General features: G+C 36.3%; 1 protein-coding gene across 1 annotated transcript; it reads left to right on the plus strand.

Annotated features, from left to right (window-relative positions):
* Positions 1 to 5,048: 5,048 nt before the first annotated feature.
* Positions 5,049 to 14,822, plus strand: LOC141603074 (DNA mismatch repair protein PMS1). Its single transcript, XM_074422875.1, has 11 exons — positions 5,049 to 5,488; positions 6,386 to 6,709; positions 7,148 to 8,284; positions 8,839 to 9,092; positions 9,184 to 9,310; positions 10,429 to 10,497; positions 10,654 to 10,727; positions 11,637 to 11,702; positions 12,329 to 12,432; positions 13,403 to 13,584; positions 14,534 to 14,822. Exons 1-11 carry the CDS (start codon positions 5,261 to 5,263, stop codon positions 14,657 to 14,659), a joined length of 2,691 nt encoding a protein of 896 aa, XP_074278976.1. The 5' UTR covers positions 5,049 to 5,260; the 3' UTR covers positions 14,660 to 14,822.
* Positions 14,823 to 20,329: the final 5,507 nt, after the last annotated feature.

Here is a 20,329-nt window from a genome sequence, read left to right on the forward strand (position 1 = left end):
CTGTAATTCTAAGTCCTAAAGGACAACCAAACCATAAAGCAATTGCAAAGCTACAATCTATGAAGAGGTGAGAAATAGATTCCATACAAGGAGATGATTCATCACAAAGAGAACAGAAGGAGCGCCAATTCATTTTTCGTTTGAGGAATTCAGAGCCCACTGGAAGCGCATTAGCCATAAGTTTCCATAGAAACACCTTAAGTTTGTTAGAAATAGGCAACTTCCAGAGCTTTGATTTGCAGAAGGCACAATTGGTGTAGACATTCTAGAGCGATCAACATTCGAGGTAGGTCCATTAGATAAGGCCATAGCGGCAACATAGTATCCCGACTTAACTATGAAAACACCATGTTTAGAGAATTTTCAGTAGACGGAGTCATCCGAGGTTGACACGGGATATAAGTTGCGAGGATTTTCTTTGTAATTTCCTCCCCCGGATCGAAGCTAAGAGAAGAGAGATCTCATCTCCTATGATTATCGTGAAGCTAAGCTCACCAACCAGTAGCGTGGAATCAGTAGGAGCATCAATAGAATCCCCACACAGATCATGAAGACTATAGCCCTCAATCCATTTACTCTTCCAAACATTAAGGCGAGAAGAGGATCCAATGGTCCAAGCAATATTGTTATAGATAAGATCGGAGCCCCAGACAGGGCTTTTTAGAGCCCATGATGACGCATGGGGAGCCTTCCAACGGTTTTGAAATAAAATATCATCTTGAACACCAAGTTTTGGACCAATAACTTTGCTAATAAGGCTTCCCGGAACACGTAAGATTCGCCAAGCAGACTTAGCTAGAAGAGCTTGGTTAAAACATCCAATATTGTGAAGTCCAAGGACCCCCTTCTCCCACAGGCCTACTAAGAAATTCTTTACTATACCAATGAATAGACTTATTAGTTCTAGTTCCACTCCACCAAAAATGCACCATCAAGGACTGAAGCTTTGATGTTACACTTATCGGTATGCGAAATACCGATAGAGAGAAAAGAGATAGTGAAGAGAGAACGGAACGAATGAGAGTCAATTTACCAGCCGAAGAGAGAAAAATGTTATTCCAGGAGGATAGCCTTCGCTTAGTCTTGTCAACAAGAAATTTAAATAAATCCCTCTTAGAAGACCCAATACTCGTAGGTAAGCCAAGATAGTTGCCAAGATCATGCTTGGGAGCAAATTTAAACTCAGACAAGCACTTCTTGACCGTCATAAGTGAGCAATTTGGACTGAAAAGTAAAGAGGACTTATCTTTATTAAGGTATTGCCCAGAGGCACCACAGTATTCGTCGATAATGTTCATAAAAAAGTTCAAATCCTCATAGTCACCTCTAATAAAGAAGAGGGAATCATCTGTAAACAATAAATGGGAGATTTCCGGCCCGCTCTTGCAAATTTTGATACCCTCAATGGATTGTTATCCTGAGCGTAGAGAATCATTTGAGATAGGACTTCCGTGCAGAGCGCGAATATATAAGGGGATAAAGGATCACCTTGCCTAATCCCACAACAAGGTTCAACTTTTTCCATAGGAGCACCATTCAACAGAATTTCATAAGAAACAGATTCAGTAGTACTCATAATAAGCTCAACCATAGAGCCCGACAAATTTAAGAAAGAGAGCACCTCTCTTATAAAATTCCAGTTCAACCTATCATAGGCTTTACTCATATCTGCCTTTAAAGCCATCATACCCTTTTTGCCATAACTCCTATGATTTATGGTATGAAGTATTTCTTGGGCAATGACAATATTATCTGCAATACTTCTATTAGGGACAAAAGCACTTTGAAATGGACTAACAAGATCATCCATAACCCCTTTTAATCTATTAGAAATACACTTAGTGACAACTTTCATAATAACATTGCAGAGGCTAATCGGCCGAAAATCCCCAGTTCTCTCCGGGCAATCAAATTTTCGGTATAAGAACAATAAAGGTTTTATTGAAATCCGCACAGTACCCGAATTTAGCATATTGAGAGCTTCTTTAATAACATCATTCTTAACAATAGACCAATACCTTTGGTAAAAAGCCGTCGGAATACCATCAGGACCCGGTGATTTTAGAGGTCCCAATTGGAAAACAGCCGCACGTACTTCTTTTCTCGAATAAGCACGACCCAATCTGGCTCTCTCCTCCATGCTCACTTTACGCTTAAGATTATCAAATAAGTAACCGAACTTATTTAAGTAATCTTCAAAACACTCAGGCTCAGAATAAGACTTAAAGATAGTGGAGAAGTGTTTATGGAACAAACCACCAATCTCCTTCATATCAAAAGTTCATTCATTAGATTCCTTCTTAATCCCCAAGATAAGATTAACACCAGATCGTCCTTTAACCCAATTGAAAAAATACATTGTGCACGTGTCACCCTCACAATTCCATTTCAATTTGGTACGTTGACGCCAATAAGTACCAGCAGCCAGAGAAAATTCCATAAGCTTTTTGTGACGTGATTCGTAATTAACAGTATCACCACCATTCTCAATATCCAAAAGATAGGACTCGAGATCCTGATCAAAAGCACTCCACTTAAGTCCCCATTCGTCCTTTTTGTTACAAGCCCAAACTCTGAAAGCGTTATTTATACGACGTAATTTTGCCAAAAGGACATAAGAATCATCACCCTTATCTTTTCTTTCCCAGCTTTATTTAACCAGACTACTACAATCGGCATGATCAAAACACCAAGCCTCTAGCCTATAGACCTTCTTCTTGGTATTGAGAGCCATATTTGTATCAAGGATAATAGGCGCGTAATCCGATATTTGAATAGGTAGATGTTTGATAAAAGTATTAGGGAATAGAGAAAGCCAATCATTGGAAGCAAAACCCTTATCAAGTCTTTCGTATATTCGATGTGGACTCTCCCTATTATTGCACCAAGTGAATCTATCTAGGTCCCTTAAAGGGGATATCCATCAGACAATGCATATTTTTCCAGTATGAGAATAAGTTAGCTCCTCTAATTAATTTATCACTTCCACCTAACGTATCAGAAGAGAATTCAACTTGGTTGAAATCACCTATGAGCAAGAAGGGTTTGTCAAGGGAATTAAGATGATAGGTGAAATTTTCCCAAACAGCACCCCTCTTTGAATGATCAGGTTCACCATAAACACATCACAAATACAACATGCTACCCTTATACTGATTAACCAAGAGGATAATAAGATTGCAACTGATATAGACACATTCTAATTTACAACTACTTTTCCAGCCAACCCAGAGTCCCCCCCTTTAAGCCGTTAGCATCACACCCAACAGAATGAAGGAAACCCATAGGTCGCAAAAGAACATCAACTGATCGTACCTCACATTTAGTTTCAGAAAGGAAGACAAAATCTAAATTATAATGAAAAGACCTACATAATGCTCTAATTTTAGGAATAACAGAGGCAAGTGGATCCTTAAGACCCCTGCACTTCCAAGCCAAACCTTTCATGGAGAACAATGAGGTTGAGACCACCGCATCCTGGCCGCCCAACAACATTGTCAGACCCCGACTCCACCCTACCAAACACATCTCATACAAGAACCCAACACCCGTAAACTGACTCCAGCACAAGCACCATCTCCAAACCATCCAACCCTAACGAAGAACCTTGAAAAAGACCACACGAGCACAGAAAAGGCACAACACCCAAACTCACCCTTTCGAAAAGATAGAAAAAGGACCTGACGACCATAAAAACAACCAGCATAGAAGCCAAAACCCATCGGCAGCCATAAACATCAAACATCAAAACTACAAACCCATCGGCAGCCATCAGAGCTTTAATATAAAGCTTCTGAGCTCGTTCACTCAAACACATAAAATTTCTGAGCTCGTTCACTCAAACAATACAATGACTCAAAAACTATACGTATAATTCCGTTAATTTTGAGTTTTGACGTCAAAATATTAAAATTCAACTTATTATAAATTTTAAAAGCTCATAAAAAATACATGTTAATTGTAACGGGTTTTCTATCCTATGCCCAGTGAGCATAGGTTAAGAAAGCAAAAATAGAAAGATTTAAATGTTTTCCTTAGGAAAAAAAGTAAAAGTAATTGTATATTATAATTTCCCATAAAGACATCATTAAATTCTTTTTTTTTTTTGGCTTTCTTAACCTATGCCCAGTGAGCATAGGTTAGAAAAACCCTAGTTGTAATAATCAAATGCGTGTTCCTTTTTTTTTGGGTATTGCTCTTTCACATACACATTTCACTCTTTCACATACGCATTTTACTTTGTTACCCCTCTCATTTTCACAATCAATTTTCCATCCTCCTCTTTTGCTTACAATACATGAACAAAAACACCTATCACCAATAACCCACCACGCACGACTTACCACATCTCACACCCACCCCCACCAGCAAACCCTACCAAACCACCTCTACCCAGCCACCCTCAACTCCGGTTATCATTGCCAGTTACCGGTCTGTCTATCGCCCCCTTTCGTGCACGCACAATCCTTGTCACATGCGCACAACATGTAAACTCCACCACCTCCGTCTCGCTGGTGAATACCCTGTTTCCGTCAAAGAGCGTGTATGCTATCACCTTTAATGGTACATTAACGAATACCACCGCCTAGTCTCTTACCATAATAAACTTAATAATCTTAAATTATTAAACAAAACAGCAGTATAAAGAAAGAGATAATTTATTCATATTATTAATGATGATTACAAATACTTATTCTATTATCTAATTGTAATTCACAAATGTTCAATTTTAGTGCTTTTAGGGTTTTAATGATGGAGAGTTAGTACGTATTTTTTGTTTTACTAAGGGTTTGCAAACCAATTTTTTTTGGGGGAAAAAAATATTCTATGGGTGGGTAATAACTAATAACTGATAGGATATGTATGATAAATTGATAATGGTGATCTATAATTGCAAATTCAAGGAGTAATTTGATCGGATTTTGAGGAAGGAAAAGAGACCCAATTTGGGTGTGTTTTGGCGTAGAATTTGAGAGGGGCAAGATATGGAAAATTTATGAGAAAAAGTATGTGAAAGAGTAAAATGCGTATGTGAAAGAGCAACACCGTTTTTTTTTTCGTACCGACGAATTTGTTGATACCGTGCTTGCCGTTATATACACTTCCTATTGTTGTTTTTTGGCGGCAAACCAGAAATTTAGTTGGTGGAAGTCTCCAGTCCCGACTCCTGAATTCCTCCTTCAAACCCTAACTCTTCTCTCTCCAAATCCCCAATTTTGTTCCCTCAATCACCAATTAACACAGTCTACGTCGCCGGAAAATGTCGGACACAACCGGTACGCCGACAATTAAGCCGATAAACAAGGGCGTGGTCCACAGAATCTGCGCCGGACAAGTCATACTCGACCTTTCTTCTGCCGTTAAGGAGCTCGTCGAGAACAGCTTGGATGCCGGTGCTACCACCATTGAAATTGCACTTAAGGATTACGGCGAAGATTGGTTTCAAGTCATTGACAATGGTTCCGGCATTGCTCCTTCCAATTTCAAGGTCTGCTTTATTGTCTTGCATTTCGCATTTTATGTTTTCACTTGATTTAAAATGAAATTGTAGATGAATTTTTGCGGCGAAATAGGTTTTTTTCTTGCAACAGTATTAAGTGAATTTTATGTTTCTCTTGTTATCTTGCGGTTGCGGTTTTAGTAATTGTGTAATCTGTATTTCTGCAATTTGGGGATTTGTAGCTCGGTTCATGCTATCTGAGGAAGTATATTTAGCCTGGTTGTGTTGCTAGCTGAAGGTAAAACTGTCTCCATACAATCTCCTTTACCTTGCAATTAACACGGAACCCTTGAGGCACTAGGCTAATGTTGCCGTCCTCTTTATTCATCACGGCAAAGTGGGATGTATTGTCATCGAAATGGGAGAGGGGGTTCATCTGTTTTGGCTCACGGGAGTCACTTGATTGATAATCATTGGCAACGTCTTTTGATATTGATTGATAAAAAGATGTTTCTCAAAGGTGTAATACACATTAGAGAGCCCCTCAATTGTATCAATTCTGGTAAGATGATCTTAGAGGCCCAACTATATTATTATGAGACTTAATGGAGAACTTAACGAGTTGTCTGATATCATGGATAATGATGCCTTAAGTTCTAGTTTGATGTGATTGTTACTCGCCCATACCATGTAGACTATAAGAGATCTTGAAGCCCACAACTCTTCAAAATCACTCGTATGGTCATATAACTCCCTCTACATTTTAACTCTTCTCTGTAACTTTTTTTTATTGGTTTTTTGTTGACATATGCATGAATTAAGTGGCGCATGCTTGTTGAATTAGAGGATTTTCTGTTCACCTAGTTGTTTTAATGTTTGGGCTACATTTTGGTCTTGATTTAAATCCTTGGTGCAAGTGCTGATTTTTTCTTTGCATTGTTGTAGGTTCTTGCCCTTAAACATCATACTTCTAAACTGGCAGAATTTCTTGACCTCCAGTCTCTAGTGACATTTGGCTTCAGAGGAGAGGCACTGAGTTCACTTTGTGCGTTAGGTGATTTGACTGTTGAAACTAGGACAAGAGACGAGGCAGTTGCGACACACTTGACTTTTGACCACTCAGGGGTGCTGGTAGCTGAAAAAAAGACAGCTCGGAAAGTCGGTACTACTGTAACTGTTAAGAAGTTATTCTCAAACCTGCCTGTACGAAACAAAGAGTTCAGACGTAATATTAGGAAGGAATATGGAAAACTTATTTCTTTGTTGAATGTGAGTAATTTTTTCTCTCATAATATAGTCTTGCTTTCCAATTGGTCTAATTTTCACCTGATAATTGGATTTTTATTACTTCATAAATATTTTGAAATGCAAGTATTAGTGTATGTTTCCCACTTTCCCTTATCATGGAAATCTATTTAGGGAGTTTTTTTCTAATGGGTTTCCATGTTCTACGGCAGCTTTCTTTGTAGTGAGAATTGGCAGTCAATGACAATAACAAAACACTGCCCTAGTGCTTTCAATGCTTGCGCCTATAGCCGGGTAATAGGGTTGATTGTAAATAACCTTATCCTTGCGTTGAACACAAAGAGTCAGGCAAACGGTAGTTATTCTACCACTTTTATGAATTGACATACGACGCGAATATGGTATATTATCATTATTATATTTTTTAAAATATGATTGATTCCGGCTTATTGTATTTGCCAGGCCTATGCACTAATTGCAAAAGGAGTTCGTCTAGTGTGTACTAATATGTCTGGGAAAAATGCAAGATCTATAGTTCTCAAAACCCAAGGAAGTGGATCATTCAAGGATAACATCATCACATTGTTCGGCATGAGTACTTTTACTTGTTTGGAGCCTCTTAGTATGTCTATATCAGAGAACTGCAGAGTAGAGGGTTTCGTTTCCAAATCTGGTAATGGCAGTGGGAGAAATATGGGTGACAGGCAATTCTTTTATGTGAATGGTCGACCTGTTGATATGCCAAAGGTCAGTAAACTCGTGAATGAATTATATAGAAGTGCAAATTCACGACAGTATCCCATTGTGATTCTGAACTTCATTGTTCCTTCGATGGCATATGATGTCAATGTAACACCTGATAAGAGGAAGATATTTTTCTCAGATGAAGTGTCTATTTTGCATTCTTTAAGAGAAGCATTAGGAACGATATACTCAGCCACCTCTGTCAATTACACTGTTCAGAACTTAGAGGTGTCTGAGATACGAGATGATAGCTCGCCTGCGGTACTAGTGAGGCTGGATCAGGTCCAGAAGCCATCATCTTCAAAAAGATCTCAACCTACAATAGTATCTGGTGAGAAGCAAGCTGCAGAAGATACCATGACTGTAGATGGTATCGAAAAGGACGATCATCTTTCATCATCTGTCAAGTCTATTCATAAAGACACAAAAAAGTCATTGGGCAAGGACTTTAGTCTGAGGGCTCATAGCATTAAGAAGGATTACAGCTATCCAACGGACATAGATGGCAAATTAGAAAGTAGTACTAATAATAATCCACCGCATCAAAAGGAGGCTGAAACGAATGTTGTTGCAACAGATAGTAACTTCACTTATAAGTCAGGTTCTGTTCAATCATTACTTGCCAAGTTCACAGATTTACGAAAGCGGAAGATTGAAAGTTTACAAGCTCCATTATCTGAAGCCCCAATCTTGAGAAATGTATCAAGACATTGTGATTCAGAAAGAAATATTCCGGACTTGTGCTCTTCTGGTGTTGGTGAGATTAAATCTTTTAAGCATTTCAAAATTGATAAAGATACGAGTCCAGCAGATGGACTTCTGAGTGATGCTGGAGTTGTAGATTTGGAAACAGAGGTATGTGCATATCTAGAACATTTGTCGGGAAATTGATTATTTATGAGAGCATAGAAAGAATCTCTGAACCATGTGAGAGGATATTTGTTTCTTCTTTCCCAATAGCCACTACACGCAGGAAAAGAAGTTAATTAAATATTTAAAGAATCTTACAATAAACACATTTCCCAGAAGAAAAGCAATGATACTATGTACAAGTAAAATGCTAAAAGAGGAGGATATATGGATATGCTAAGATTTCTTATGCTTAGTAGATCTGAATGCTTCTGCTTTCATAGATACCCTAAGAAATTTGTTTTTCCTTCTTTCTTTCTTATATCCCTTCTGTGAGGAAGTTCCATTACCAATGGGTTGAATAGCTATATCACTATATGTTACGATCACCAACTCACCATAACGACAGGGATCAAGATTTGTCTACTTTTCCTGCCTTAAATAAATGCCTCCCCAAATTCATTGGAATGATTTTTTTGGAACTTTAATTTGGTGATGCAATATGACAACGAACACTTATAATTTGTTCTTATTTTCTGTCTTGCCTGCATCATTTGCAGAACATGGAAACCCTAGAGCAAAGAATATCTCGACCAGAAGAAGACTTGTCAAGTTATTCATGTACAGTCAATTTACAAAATAAACCAGAAGTTCAACCATCTGAAGGATGTCCAGTACAAGATACTCCTAGTTCAGCTTCCAAGGTGTTGTCCACTTTGCAGTTTCATATTAAAGACCTCATGGGAAAAAGGAAGCAGAAATTATCGATATTGCATTCAACTTCTAATGCTTCTACATGGTCAACAACTAAAAGGTCAGAAGAGTAGACGGGGATAAAAGTTACATTTCTTTTTTTCATTATTTCAATTCTTTGATTAGCATAGTCATTAACTCATTATATACAGGCGCTATGCTGCTGCAACACTGGCCCTTTCACAGGTAGAGAATGAGGAATGGAAAGCGAGATCCTTAGCTGCTGCAACCACTGAGCTGGAAAGGCTTTTCAGAAAAAGAGACTTCAGCAGAATGAAGGTTAGCAATCGATACTATCTGTAGGAATGAATAATGAAAAAGTTACAGATCTTATAATCTGGATGTCAAAGGTTATAGGGTGACTCTGGGTAGGCAGAAAGGTTTCGTGTCCTCCGTGAAGGTGCATTATTGCAAGCTGAAAGGTTTGGTGACTTTAAGATTAGATGTCATATCATGAAAACCTTGCTTAGAGTTTTTGCTGATGTCTTTTTGATCATGACTCCTGGGTTTTGTCATTCTATGGTTCTGTGAGACAAGACTCTAGGGTTGGGTTTATCATCCTCTTCATGGAATCTCAAGGGGCAACGTAGTGATTTGTGGCACGGGAGTAGCTTTATTGTTGAGTTTCTGTTTATTTTATTGTGGTTTCTGCTTCATTCGGTTTGGGGTTGATGTGTCTGAGTTGTTTAATGCAGTATATGTCTCTGCAGGCCTCATTCCTGAAATTTACTGATGATATTTTTTGGGGCTAATGTCACGGTACACCCCTGATGGCCTGTTGGAATTGGCTGTATTACATTTAGGTTTGGATATGATGAATTGGGGATTATTGAATACCAGTAGCAATAAGCCAATAAGCACACATTTATAAGTAAATGTGGTTTAGTTCGTCCGTCTCTCAAGTATGCTCAATTTTTGGTCATGGGTGTTTAAGAAGCACAATCTACTAACAATTTCTGAAGAACCTTTGGCTATAGGAGCATTTTTTTCCCCCCCCCCCGCCACTTACACCTTTCCACTCTTATTATTCTCCAATTTCACCTTTCACATTATGCTTCCTTTCAATTGAGTTTTGGTTGAAGAGCTTTGAAATAAACGACAACGACAACAGTACCCCACTGCCTCAATGGCTCCCACAAATTGCGGGGTAAGAGGGGTTGGATGTATGCAGCCTTACTCTTGTGTTAGCAACACAAAGAGGCTGTTTCCGAATGACCAAAGGTGAAAATTGCGTTGATCGCTGCTTCGAAGGACCGCTCCTTCACAAGAGAAAGAAGCGCAACCACTTTAGTGAGTCATTTTGATTTATTCCGTCATAATCTAGAACCGAAGTGCTCCTTTGGAAATATGGAAACATGCTTTAAAATAAATATTTAACAAAATATTTTTTGTAGCAGGTTATAGGGCAATTTAATCTTGGTTTTATTATTGGGAAGCTGGAGGAAGATCTATTTATTGTGGATCAGGTAACTCTGTGTGAACTATGAAATAGGAATTGTATTGGAACTAAATCAGCCTTTCTCAAAGCGTAGTTTATAACAGCCTAACTTATCGTTTTCATTGGTTTCTTGCGCACATTTGTACGACATAGTATTCACTAATTGGCATTTCCCTTTTACCAGCATGCAGCTGATGAAAAATATAATTTTGAGCGCCTCTCCCAATCAACTGTCATGAACCAGCAGCCTTTACTCCGGTGAGATTCACTAAACTCCTTTGACACGGGGACAGATAATGGGTTATACTGTGAAATGTGATTGTGCTTACTCTAGCATGAAACCAAACTGCTGTATTCAACAAGTTTGTTTTTTTCTCCACCATTTTGGCATTTTCCCTTCTCTTCAGTAGAGGCGTGGTCAGTGCCGTCTAGTATATCCTGAATATCTGTAATTTTGAAAAACTTCTTCACTCCCTGAGGAACCTCTTTATTGAGTTTGATAAGGTACATGTGCCCTCCTTCCTGACGGTGGGGTTCTTCCATTGTGAAGAAAGTCACTTTGTTACATATCCAGCTTCCGCTAATTTTGTACTCCTAGTCCTAGGATAAGGATCTGAATAAATACTAATTACAATGTTCATGTATATACTGGTTCATACCAGTTTGGTTCGAGAACATAACAGGTTGATATGGGTGAGTACCTGTTCTGTTTGGTGGTTTCCATAGTCCATGCCTTGCCGTGTAAACTCATGCTCTTCATGAAAACAGTTCTTGACTCTAAGAGTATCTACATATCCTTCTTATGAGCTAGTTGCCTAGTAGTCATTTTCCACCTTTCTGAATATGACCAGCTATTTTCAAGTTCCCGAGTTCTAGACAAATGATCATATTTAAATTTGTAATTTCCGTATATGTTTTCTTTGTGCTTCAATCATTTTCAGACATGTGCCTAATTTAGTGCTGTTTTGGGGTTCCATTTCTACCCCGTATTTGTAGTGTGCCATTTAAGTATCATCTGAGAAACTTTTAATATGTACTCATTTATTTGGATCAGTTTTACATGTAATGATGGCGAAATTACGTACGCCTGGCTGTGAAATTTTCCAGTTCAATGTATGCATGACATTTTAATGTTATGTTACTGGTTCCTTTTTTGGGTGCTGGCAGATCAGTGAGGTTGGAACTATCGCCAGAGGAAGAGATTGTTGCCTCTATGCATATGGATATAATAAGGTATTCTAAAGTCAATTCTGTCCGTTAGTTTTTACTCTCTATACGTGCCTTTGTGGAGTAGCTTTATGTGTTTCCTTATTTCCTTTTACCAAATTTTCGAGATTCATTTAAGTCCCATACAATTTGCGATAGATCCACGTGTTTCAGTCATTTGCGTGCACAAAACACTTTTAGTTGGAAATTTAGGTATATATACCAGACTCAATGTATCAAAATCACCCCTTTTATAACACAATGTCAAAACACTGATAATTTGGCAGAGACAACTGATACTTGAAAATATTGCCAGTGTTTCGACGATACCACCGAAACTTATCTATACTATTAGTTTCTTAAAATAAATGCTAAACAGTTGAGTTGAGTCTGCAAATGGTCCATGTAATTGTGAAGATAGAAGTCATCAGAAATTGTGGTATTTTAACATAATAAATCTCTCTTAAATCGCAGTAGCATCAGCCGCAATGTGTTGCATAACATTCGTGTTATTATTTTGTTTTGCGAGTCACTTCAACCGCAATGGTACTGTATTGCTGTACCATGACCTGACTAGACAGTTCGTTGCGTATTCTTGCTGTGCTTGGCCTTTGTGTATTTCTATTCATTTAACTGTTGAAAAATGTTTATAGAAAAAATGGTTTTTCTTTGGAAGAGGATCTGCACGCTGCTCCAGGCAACCGTTTGAAGTTAAAAGCTGTACCTTTTAGTAAAAACATAACATTTGGAGTTGAAGGTAAGTTTCAGGTTCGAACTTTCACTAGCTAAATAATAAATTGCATGTCATAATTGAGTTTGATTTTAAAGATATTGTAATAATTTCACCATTTGGTTGGGCACGGTAAAACTTAAATTTTATTTTTATTTTCTGGTGGATTATGATGAGAGTGAATTATGTATCATTTTGAATTATTCTCTGGTAAGCTATATGTAATGGGAGTATGTGCCTCATTGCCTGAATGGACATCATGCAAGGAAAAAATCCAGTCCAAACATTCTGACGAATAATTACAAGGGTTGAAGACTTAATGCCTATGAAACTATATGAAAGTTGTGTAATGCTGTCACCTGAATGAATTAATCTTTGACTTTAATTTATTAAAATGCCGCTAATGTTGAATTAGGTAATCTTGATTCTAGAACCTGAGCTTAGATCAGTTATGTCCTTATGCAAGTCCTCTGCTGATAGTATCCCAATGAAGTCACAAGGTGAAGTAGGATCATCAATTGTAGGCGATGTAGGGTGTAGAAGGTCTTATAAATGACCTCAAGATTGGAGTGTCAACACATGCAATAAATTCCTAGGATAAGCAAACTAGCAAAGTCTAATCTCCTTGGTTTCGCTGACAGTTTCGAGTTTTGCACATTATTTTGACACGTACTGCGGACCTCAGTAAAGATTTGGTGCGGGTAACTGGGCGTGTTATTAATTACATCTAATAGTATGGCAACTCCTTGCATGACTTGTGTGGAACTCGGGTTGCTGGCGGCGATGTTTAATCACTTCACTGAATGATCTAAATTTAACTGTACTTGTTTCAGTTGATCATGATGCAATATCTTCTGTCGAGGAAACATAAGTTATTTCTTTCTTATTGACCGGTTATGAGATTGTATTCTTGACATGTATCTCTCTACCTCCAACTTGTTTTTAGTACGTCTTTCTGTCAGTTGGGCTGCTTACTTTGTGCAGTATATTCCGACAGATGTGAAAGAGCTTATATCTACTCTTTCGGATAGTCAAGGAGAATGCTCAATGATGACTACATACAAGATGGATACTGCTGATTCGGTTTGTCCTTCTAGAGTCCGTGCAATGCTAGCATCACGTGCCTGCAGATCCTCTATTATGATAGGTGATGCACTTGGAAGGAATGAGATGTCTAAGGTAATAATTATCAGTTTTGTTGTGCTTATTTTACTCTCTTTTCCCTTCGCCTGAAGCATACCAGAGTAATTCTTCAGTTTGTTAGAAATTTAGAATGAGTTTAGGATGGTAACCACCGCTCTACCAAAATTTAAATTTTGAAAAGTGTAGACTTGGATTTGCATAATGTGATGCTGAATTTGGTACGAAGTTGCATTGGATCTTACAGAGCAAGAGAAATCTTGTATTCTGTATTAGTAGACTTGAGTTTTAGGTACTAACCCTATGTCCATGAATAAAAGTTCCTGGTTTCGATGTTGGGTTTTGTAGCTAGCTAGGCTTTGACATCAGGAATTTTACCCTTTGCTTCATGTTATAACGATTCTACTAACTACCCTGTTGAGCGTTCATGTTGCTGAACCTACTTTTGATAATTATGCTCGACGAATTAGTTCTTGAAGAGTTCCAAATTCCAAAAGTATACATATGAGAAGTGGAACGATTAAATCTTCTATGAAGTTCTCTCTCACTTACATTGATAGATCTCTTTCTTTAATTAGTGATCTCAGTTTTAGTTTCCACCTAGTTTCTCTATGAAGAGAAAGCGTCATCCTTTTCCTGCAGTTGGGCTTGGGCATGCATAACAGACATCTATTATGAAGTCCATCTATGGTTCTAGAATTTAGGTACCAATATAGTTGAACTGAGAGGGTATGTATGTATGATATGGTATATAACCAGTGAGAAAAGAATCTGGCACCCAGCAATCATTTCCGGAAATATCAAGGACGTATCGGCACCTGAGTGTCTTTTGAAGTCAGAAATTACATTTATAGGTGGTTCTTTTAAATCCGGCAATAACCTGTTGAATATTTCGTTATCCTTATGGTCCCAACCCTACTTATTTCTCCCTATCTGTTAGAAAATGACATTACACAGGGTTTCATCATACTTTTGTGCATTATTATAGATACTTGAGCACCTGTCTGAACTGAAGTCTCCATGGAATTGCCCACATGGAAGACCAACCATGCGGCACTTGGTCAACTTAGCTGTCGCTCGCGACAGAGCAAATCTCGAGAGGGACAGTTTGTGAATGGTGGTGGTTATAAACTTCTACCTAATGTAGATATGTAATTTATTTGGATGCATTTAAGTATTTTGAAGATCACTGTACCCTCTAATTGAACTTTGTCAGACAGAAAGTTCTATGTATGTCCACATTTTGATTAAACAAGATTTGGTGGAAAATTTTATAATTATTCGTTTTGACGAATAGCCAATTACGTAAGGATTTTGAGTCGGAAGTATTACAAATGGCACTATATTTGGCATTAATTTAGAAATTAAAGAGTAAATTACACATAAATCAATGCAATTAAGGCATATATTAACTATTTATTTTCTCTTTTAGTTGCTTAAATACAACCCACTGAGTTGTATTTATCATAATCCTTTTTAAAAAGTGAGGAGTTTTTGAAAAGTGAAAAACAGGTATTAATTTTTCCTATTTTCGGACAAGCTTTGTTGTAAGTCGTCCCTTTGTTAGCATTTGGGTATCCTTGCAGAAACAACCGTTCATAGACTATACATCCGAGGTAGTATCTCTTATTGTTTATTTTCTGAGTTTTATTTTAAAGTTTTTGAGTTCTGCTTTAGTATAAAGTTTTTGAGCACATTTACTAAAAACATTACATTAAAAAAATATAATATTGCTCAAAAACTATACTTATAAATGGTAATATGCTCAGAAAAAATGTGTATATGCTCAAAAATTACAATCTTTTTTCTCAGAAACAAAAGGATTGATGTAAACTTTGAAACATTTTCTTATCGGGAAATATAGCAAATCACCCCCATAAGTTTGATATTAGGTGCGCAACTAAGCCCCCTAACTTATAAATATAGCAAATCATGCCCATAAGTTTCTCTCAATGGGTAGTTAACCACAAATATTATTTTTAAGAATAAAATTTACTAAATTAATTAATCTACTATTATTGAAAGTCCAAATATTAAATCAAATATAAATTCCAAAATTCCTAATTATCAAAAAACATGTTCAAATATATTTTTATAATATTTATTTATTTATTTTGGTGAAAAAATGTTCACAATATGGGAATTTAAGTGAAGTTACAAAATTAAATGACCAAATTTTTGTTTAAATTAAATTTAGTTTGCATTTTTTGCTATGTAGAAATATATTGTATTTAATTTTTAATAGATATATTTAAAATCATTTTTTTAATAGAAAATATTAATATTAGTTAAAAAAATGGTGGAAAATTTGATTTATGCTTAATTTCACATTTTTGGAAACTTATGAGGCTGATTTGCTACAAGTAAAACTTAAGGGTTTGATTTGCACATAGTATAAAAGTAGGGGGGTAATTTGCTACATCCCGATATTCTGATCTTATTATTACATTAAGGTCTCGGGAGTTTTAGTACCCTCTTAAAGCTTGGAGCCATTTGGGCTAAACTAATGTGTAGTTCTCGTATGTAGAGTTGGGTAAGTTTGCCCTGCCCCGCCCATTGGGTCAATTGACGACCCAACCCGACCGAGCCCCTAACTAGAGCTGGTTAAGGATTGGTATTACCCAACGCTGCCCGGTCATGACCTACCTCTAAAGGTGGCAATAGGTCGTGTTGTGCTGTCAATCATGCCGTGTCTCGTGCCTAGTTTGACTTGCAAAAAGCAAATGTGGTTGGAATGAAATGAAGAGAGTATTATTGTAGGTAGAAGATAGAACTAGCTAAACCAATAAAGCAAAGGTAGTTTTTCTAAGGAAAAATTGACAAGAATGATCCGACCTTTTAGCTCTCTTCCGAAAACAGTCCCACCTTTCGTTAATCCCATAATAATCTCACCATTATATACTATCTTCTCTAAATAAGCCTTGTGACTGGTTACTTACTTACTTGGTTAATTAGTTAATTTTTATATTTTTTACTTTTTTTTCCCTAATTCAACCATCCTCCATCACTTTCATCCTCATACTCCTGTAACATTCACGCCATCATTTTTTTTCCTTGTTCTGATTTCAACTCCCCCATCACCATTACCACTATCCCTTTGTAGTCCCTCCACCGTCACCAATTCACCACCGTTATTTATCCTTCTTTTACCTCTTATTCTCTCTCCTTCTCATCTCTATTTCATGAAAAAATTAAAAAAGAAATTATTTTTCACAATTTTTAATTGAAAAAGAGGATATTTACAATTAGAAGAAAACATTACTAAATTGAAGAGGGAGTAAGGAAGAAGGGCTATTATCAATTCATTTTCAAAGTAGAGATTATCAATTGGCTTCTTTGAAGGAGAAATTATTTGGAGAAAAATGATTGTTAATAATTTGATGATTTAACAAGCGACGATTTACATTGGGACTGAATCGATATTATAGTCAAGAACAACTTACAATGTTTCCTGCTTCTAATTAAGGTTTATGGTATTAGAAAAACTAAAAAGGAGATTAATTGAGCTATGCACTTATGTTATGTTGTTGGTGATTGTATTGATGCTACTACAATGATTGCTATGCTGTTGGTGAATGGTGATAGTATTAGTACAATACTAGAGAAACTAAATTGGAGATTAGGATTTTGGTCTTCCGGAGCTCGATTCTACGCCAGCTTTTAATTTGACCGGATGTGGGCATAAAGATTTGATAATGGTGATGAATTGATGATGGAAGAGTGAAAATGATTAGTTGAGGTGGATGATGATTAAAGAGGGTAAAGGGAGTGACTAATATGCACTTGACTTGATATTGCAAGTAACATTTTTATATGGCTTGTTTTAAGAAGACATGATATAAAGGTGGTATTATTTTGAGATTAATAATAGGTGAGATTATTATGGGAAGATGAGTGAAAGGTGGGATTATTCCCGTAAATTCTTCCTTTTTCTAATTGAAATGCAAAAGATCATCCAGCCTGAGGACCAAAAACGGAGCCTTGTTTTTGCCTAATGATGTTTCTGTACGTTGAGACTAATTGGCTCAAAAGCTCGAAAGGAAGCCCTTGATCCTAGTGAAAGCATAATCGACTTGACCATATCTCTCGCCTATCCCAATGTAGTTGAAGGGTTCTAGGGTGTGTTTTTACCCGATAAAACTCAAAATTGTGTGAACCAAAACCGAGTTGCCCCGATCCGAGGTAAATTAATAATCGATAGGTGATAGCAACTTTATTTGTCTAAACTCGGACTTGACCTGAACTAACCCGTAAGCTGATATTGACTCAATATAATCCGATAACAAATTAGTTTAATAAGACCAAATTGACATTCATCTTAAACTAACATAAAATCGTTGTAAATTGTTGTAGTTTTAAAATGATTTAAAATTAAAGGCATAAGATAAGTTATATTCCCTCCGTATACTCCAGTTCTATGTGTCTGATTAGAGTACAACCTACAAATTTGAATAAATGTATGAAATAACAATATACGGATTGGATAATATTGAAAATTTGTGAGACGAAACAAATCTCTTGCTCGAAATTGTCAAATGAGTAGTTAAAATAACCAAAGAAATAGAAGGAAAGTTGGGGAAATTGACAAGAACTGAACATACATTGATATTGCATTGATATAGGCCTAATAATTTGAGGAGGGCTTGCACAAATTAAATTGGTTAGCTTGCAACAAAAAAAGTTGCTTGGAAGAGCTAGACTTGTAGACTTGTCTACTATCAATAACGGTGGACTAGTACAACATGTAGCTGTCCGCATGAAGACATCACTTCTGTAAGTAGTATACTTCCTCCATTCAACTCCACTCTACCACTTTCCTTATTCACGTTTATCAACGCGTGTTTTACGGGCTAAATATCGTTAACTGCGTATTTGCAAAAATTATAAAAGTTAGATATTTTTAATATACTCGTAAAGACGAATCAAACAAAATCCACATCAATATATTTCCACTTACGTATCAAGAGAAAATCAAAATTTAATACTGTGAATAGTGTATAAAAGTGAAATAGGTATAATGCACATGGAGTAGAAGGAATCAAACGCTAGATTCCAAATTAAGGCTATCATCGTCAAACAAGGCTTCACTTTCTTGACTAAGATTAATCATATTTCCAATCACGTGTTCACTTACATGATCTCATTCATGACGCTTTTTTATCGCTCTATATTTACATTGAGTTGCTAACCTATATGTGGTCTACTTTTGGCTGTGTCTTACTCAACGGCCCCCCGGCCCCCTATATGTTTGCTTCCACTTACTCTCTTTCAGTGACGGATTTAGAAGGTTAGCAGGGACGTTCGCTTTCATTAAAAATTAAAAATTTTAAATTTCTTAATTAAAATTTTCGAAAATTTTCGAGGTTTACTTTATGACATTACCAGTTTGCCCTTGTTCAGATTTTTCACCCCCTTAACGGGAAGTTTTGCCTCCGTCACTGCTCGTTCCGATAATTTATTTACTTTTATTTTTAACGTAAAAAAAATATAAAAATTTATTTTTATTTTTATTGGATGATAAGTGGATCAAAGTAACTATAAAAATTAAATTATTCATCAAATGCATTCAATAGAAAGATTAAACAGATGCTCAACTCAAATTCCCAAAAAATATATATAAACAAATAACCGAAACATTGGAAATAAATAGCCAAGAAGATGCGATAATACAAACTCAGAATTGCTTAATCAGCAAATGTTACGTGTAAGTTGTAACGTGTCATGAAGGTTAAAAAGGAAAGAATTCGCATACTCCATTTACCCCGTTCTTTTGTTTACTTTCTTTTGTTCAATGGAACCTATTGGATTACCTTAATTTGATGAATAATTTTTGATTGAAATCGTGTCACACAAGTGTTATCTAAATAACCCACAAAAATAATTTCCATCAACCCCACTTTTCCATGATAAGAACATCGAGGTCTTTGACTCTCTGTAATAGTATAACTTTACAATGTTTTATTGTCCCCGATTTACACCAAAAAAAAACGATGTTTTATTGTAAAATTGTTTTATAAGAGACTTGCTCGAATTTGATATGATACCTAGTTGGACTGATTGGAACCTATGTTGATCTCCTTAAAATTATTAGCAAATAAGATTGGGTGGAAATAGATTAAGATGTAAGAAAAGTCGCATGTAATATTCAAACTTTCGAAATCTTTTTCTAGTAAATATGCTACATCTACTTGAAGTCATTGAATGGTTTTTTGCTAATTACTTGGCCTCCACTCCACCAAGTAATAGACTCATTCTCTTCACCATACTCCCTCCATTTCATACTTTGACTACGTTTTTTGTGCAGGTATAATTAATATTATTTTTGTTGTTAGAAATTTTAATTTTGTTAATAACTATCAAATGTTAAACTATAAATCAACTCCTTCGTAAAATCATACACCTTCACTCTTTTCGTTCCGGTCAATTATAAACAACTCTTAGTATAATAATTCATTATAACTAAATAGGAAATTTTAATGAAAAAAGTCTTATCAATTGAGAAAAAATCAAAAAAAGAAAAAGGATTAAAGGTAGTATTCGTATGATGTAAATGAAAGACGACCAAGACTCTGAACCTGAGTGCCACTTTGTAGACGTCAATCTCAATTTTCAGGTAGAGAAAATTGTTGATTACAGCCTTTTATAAACCTCATTTTGAAAATTACAGCCTTATATAATTTTTTTTGAAAATTACATCCAAAATATTACTTTTCTTCTAAAATTGCACCAACTTGAGGTTTTTGGTGATTTTTGATGATGTTTTTATGATGTCTTTTTATTATTT

This window comes from Silene latifolia, chromosome 1, assembly GCF_048544455.1.
Source record: "Silene latifolia isolate original U9 population chromosome 1, ASM4854445v1, whole genome shotgun sequence".
NCBI classification, from domain to species: Eukaryota; Viridiplantae; Streptophyta; class Magnoliopsida; order Caryophyllales; family Caryophyllaceae; genus Silene; species Silene latifolia.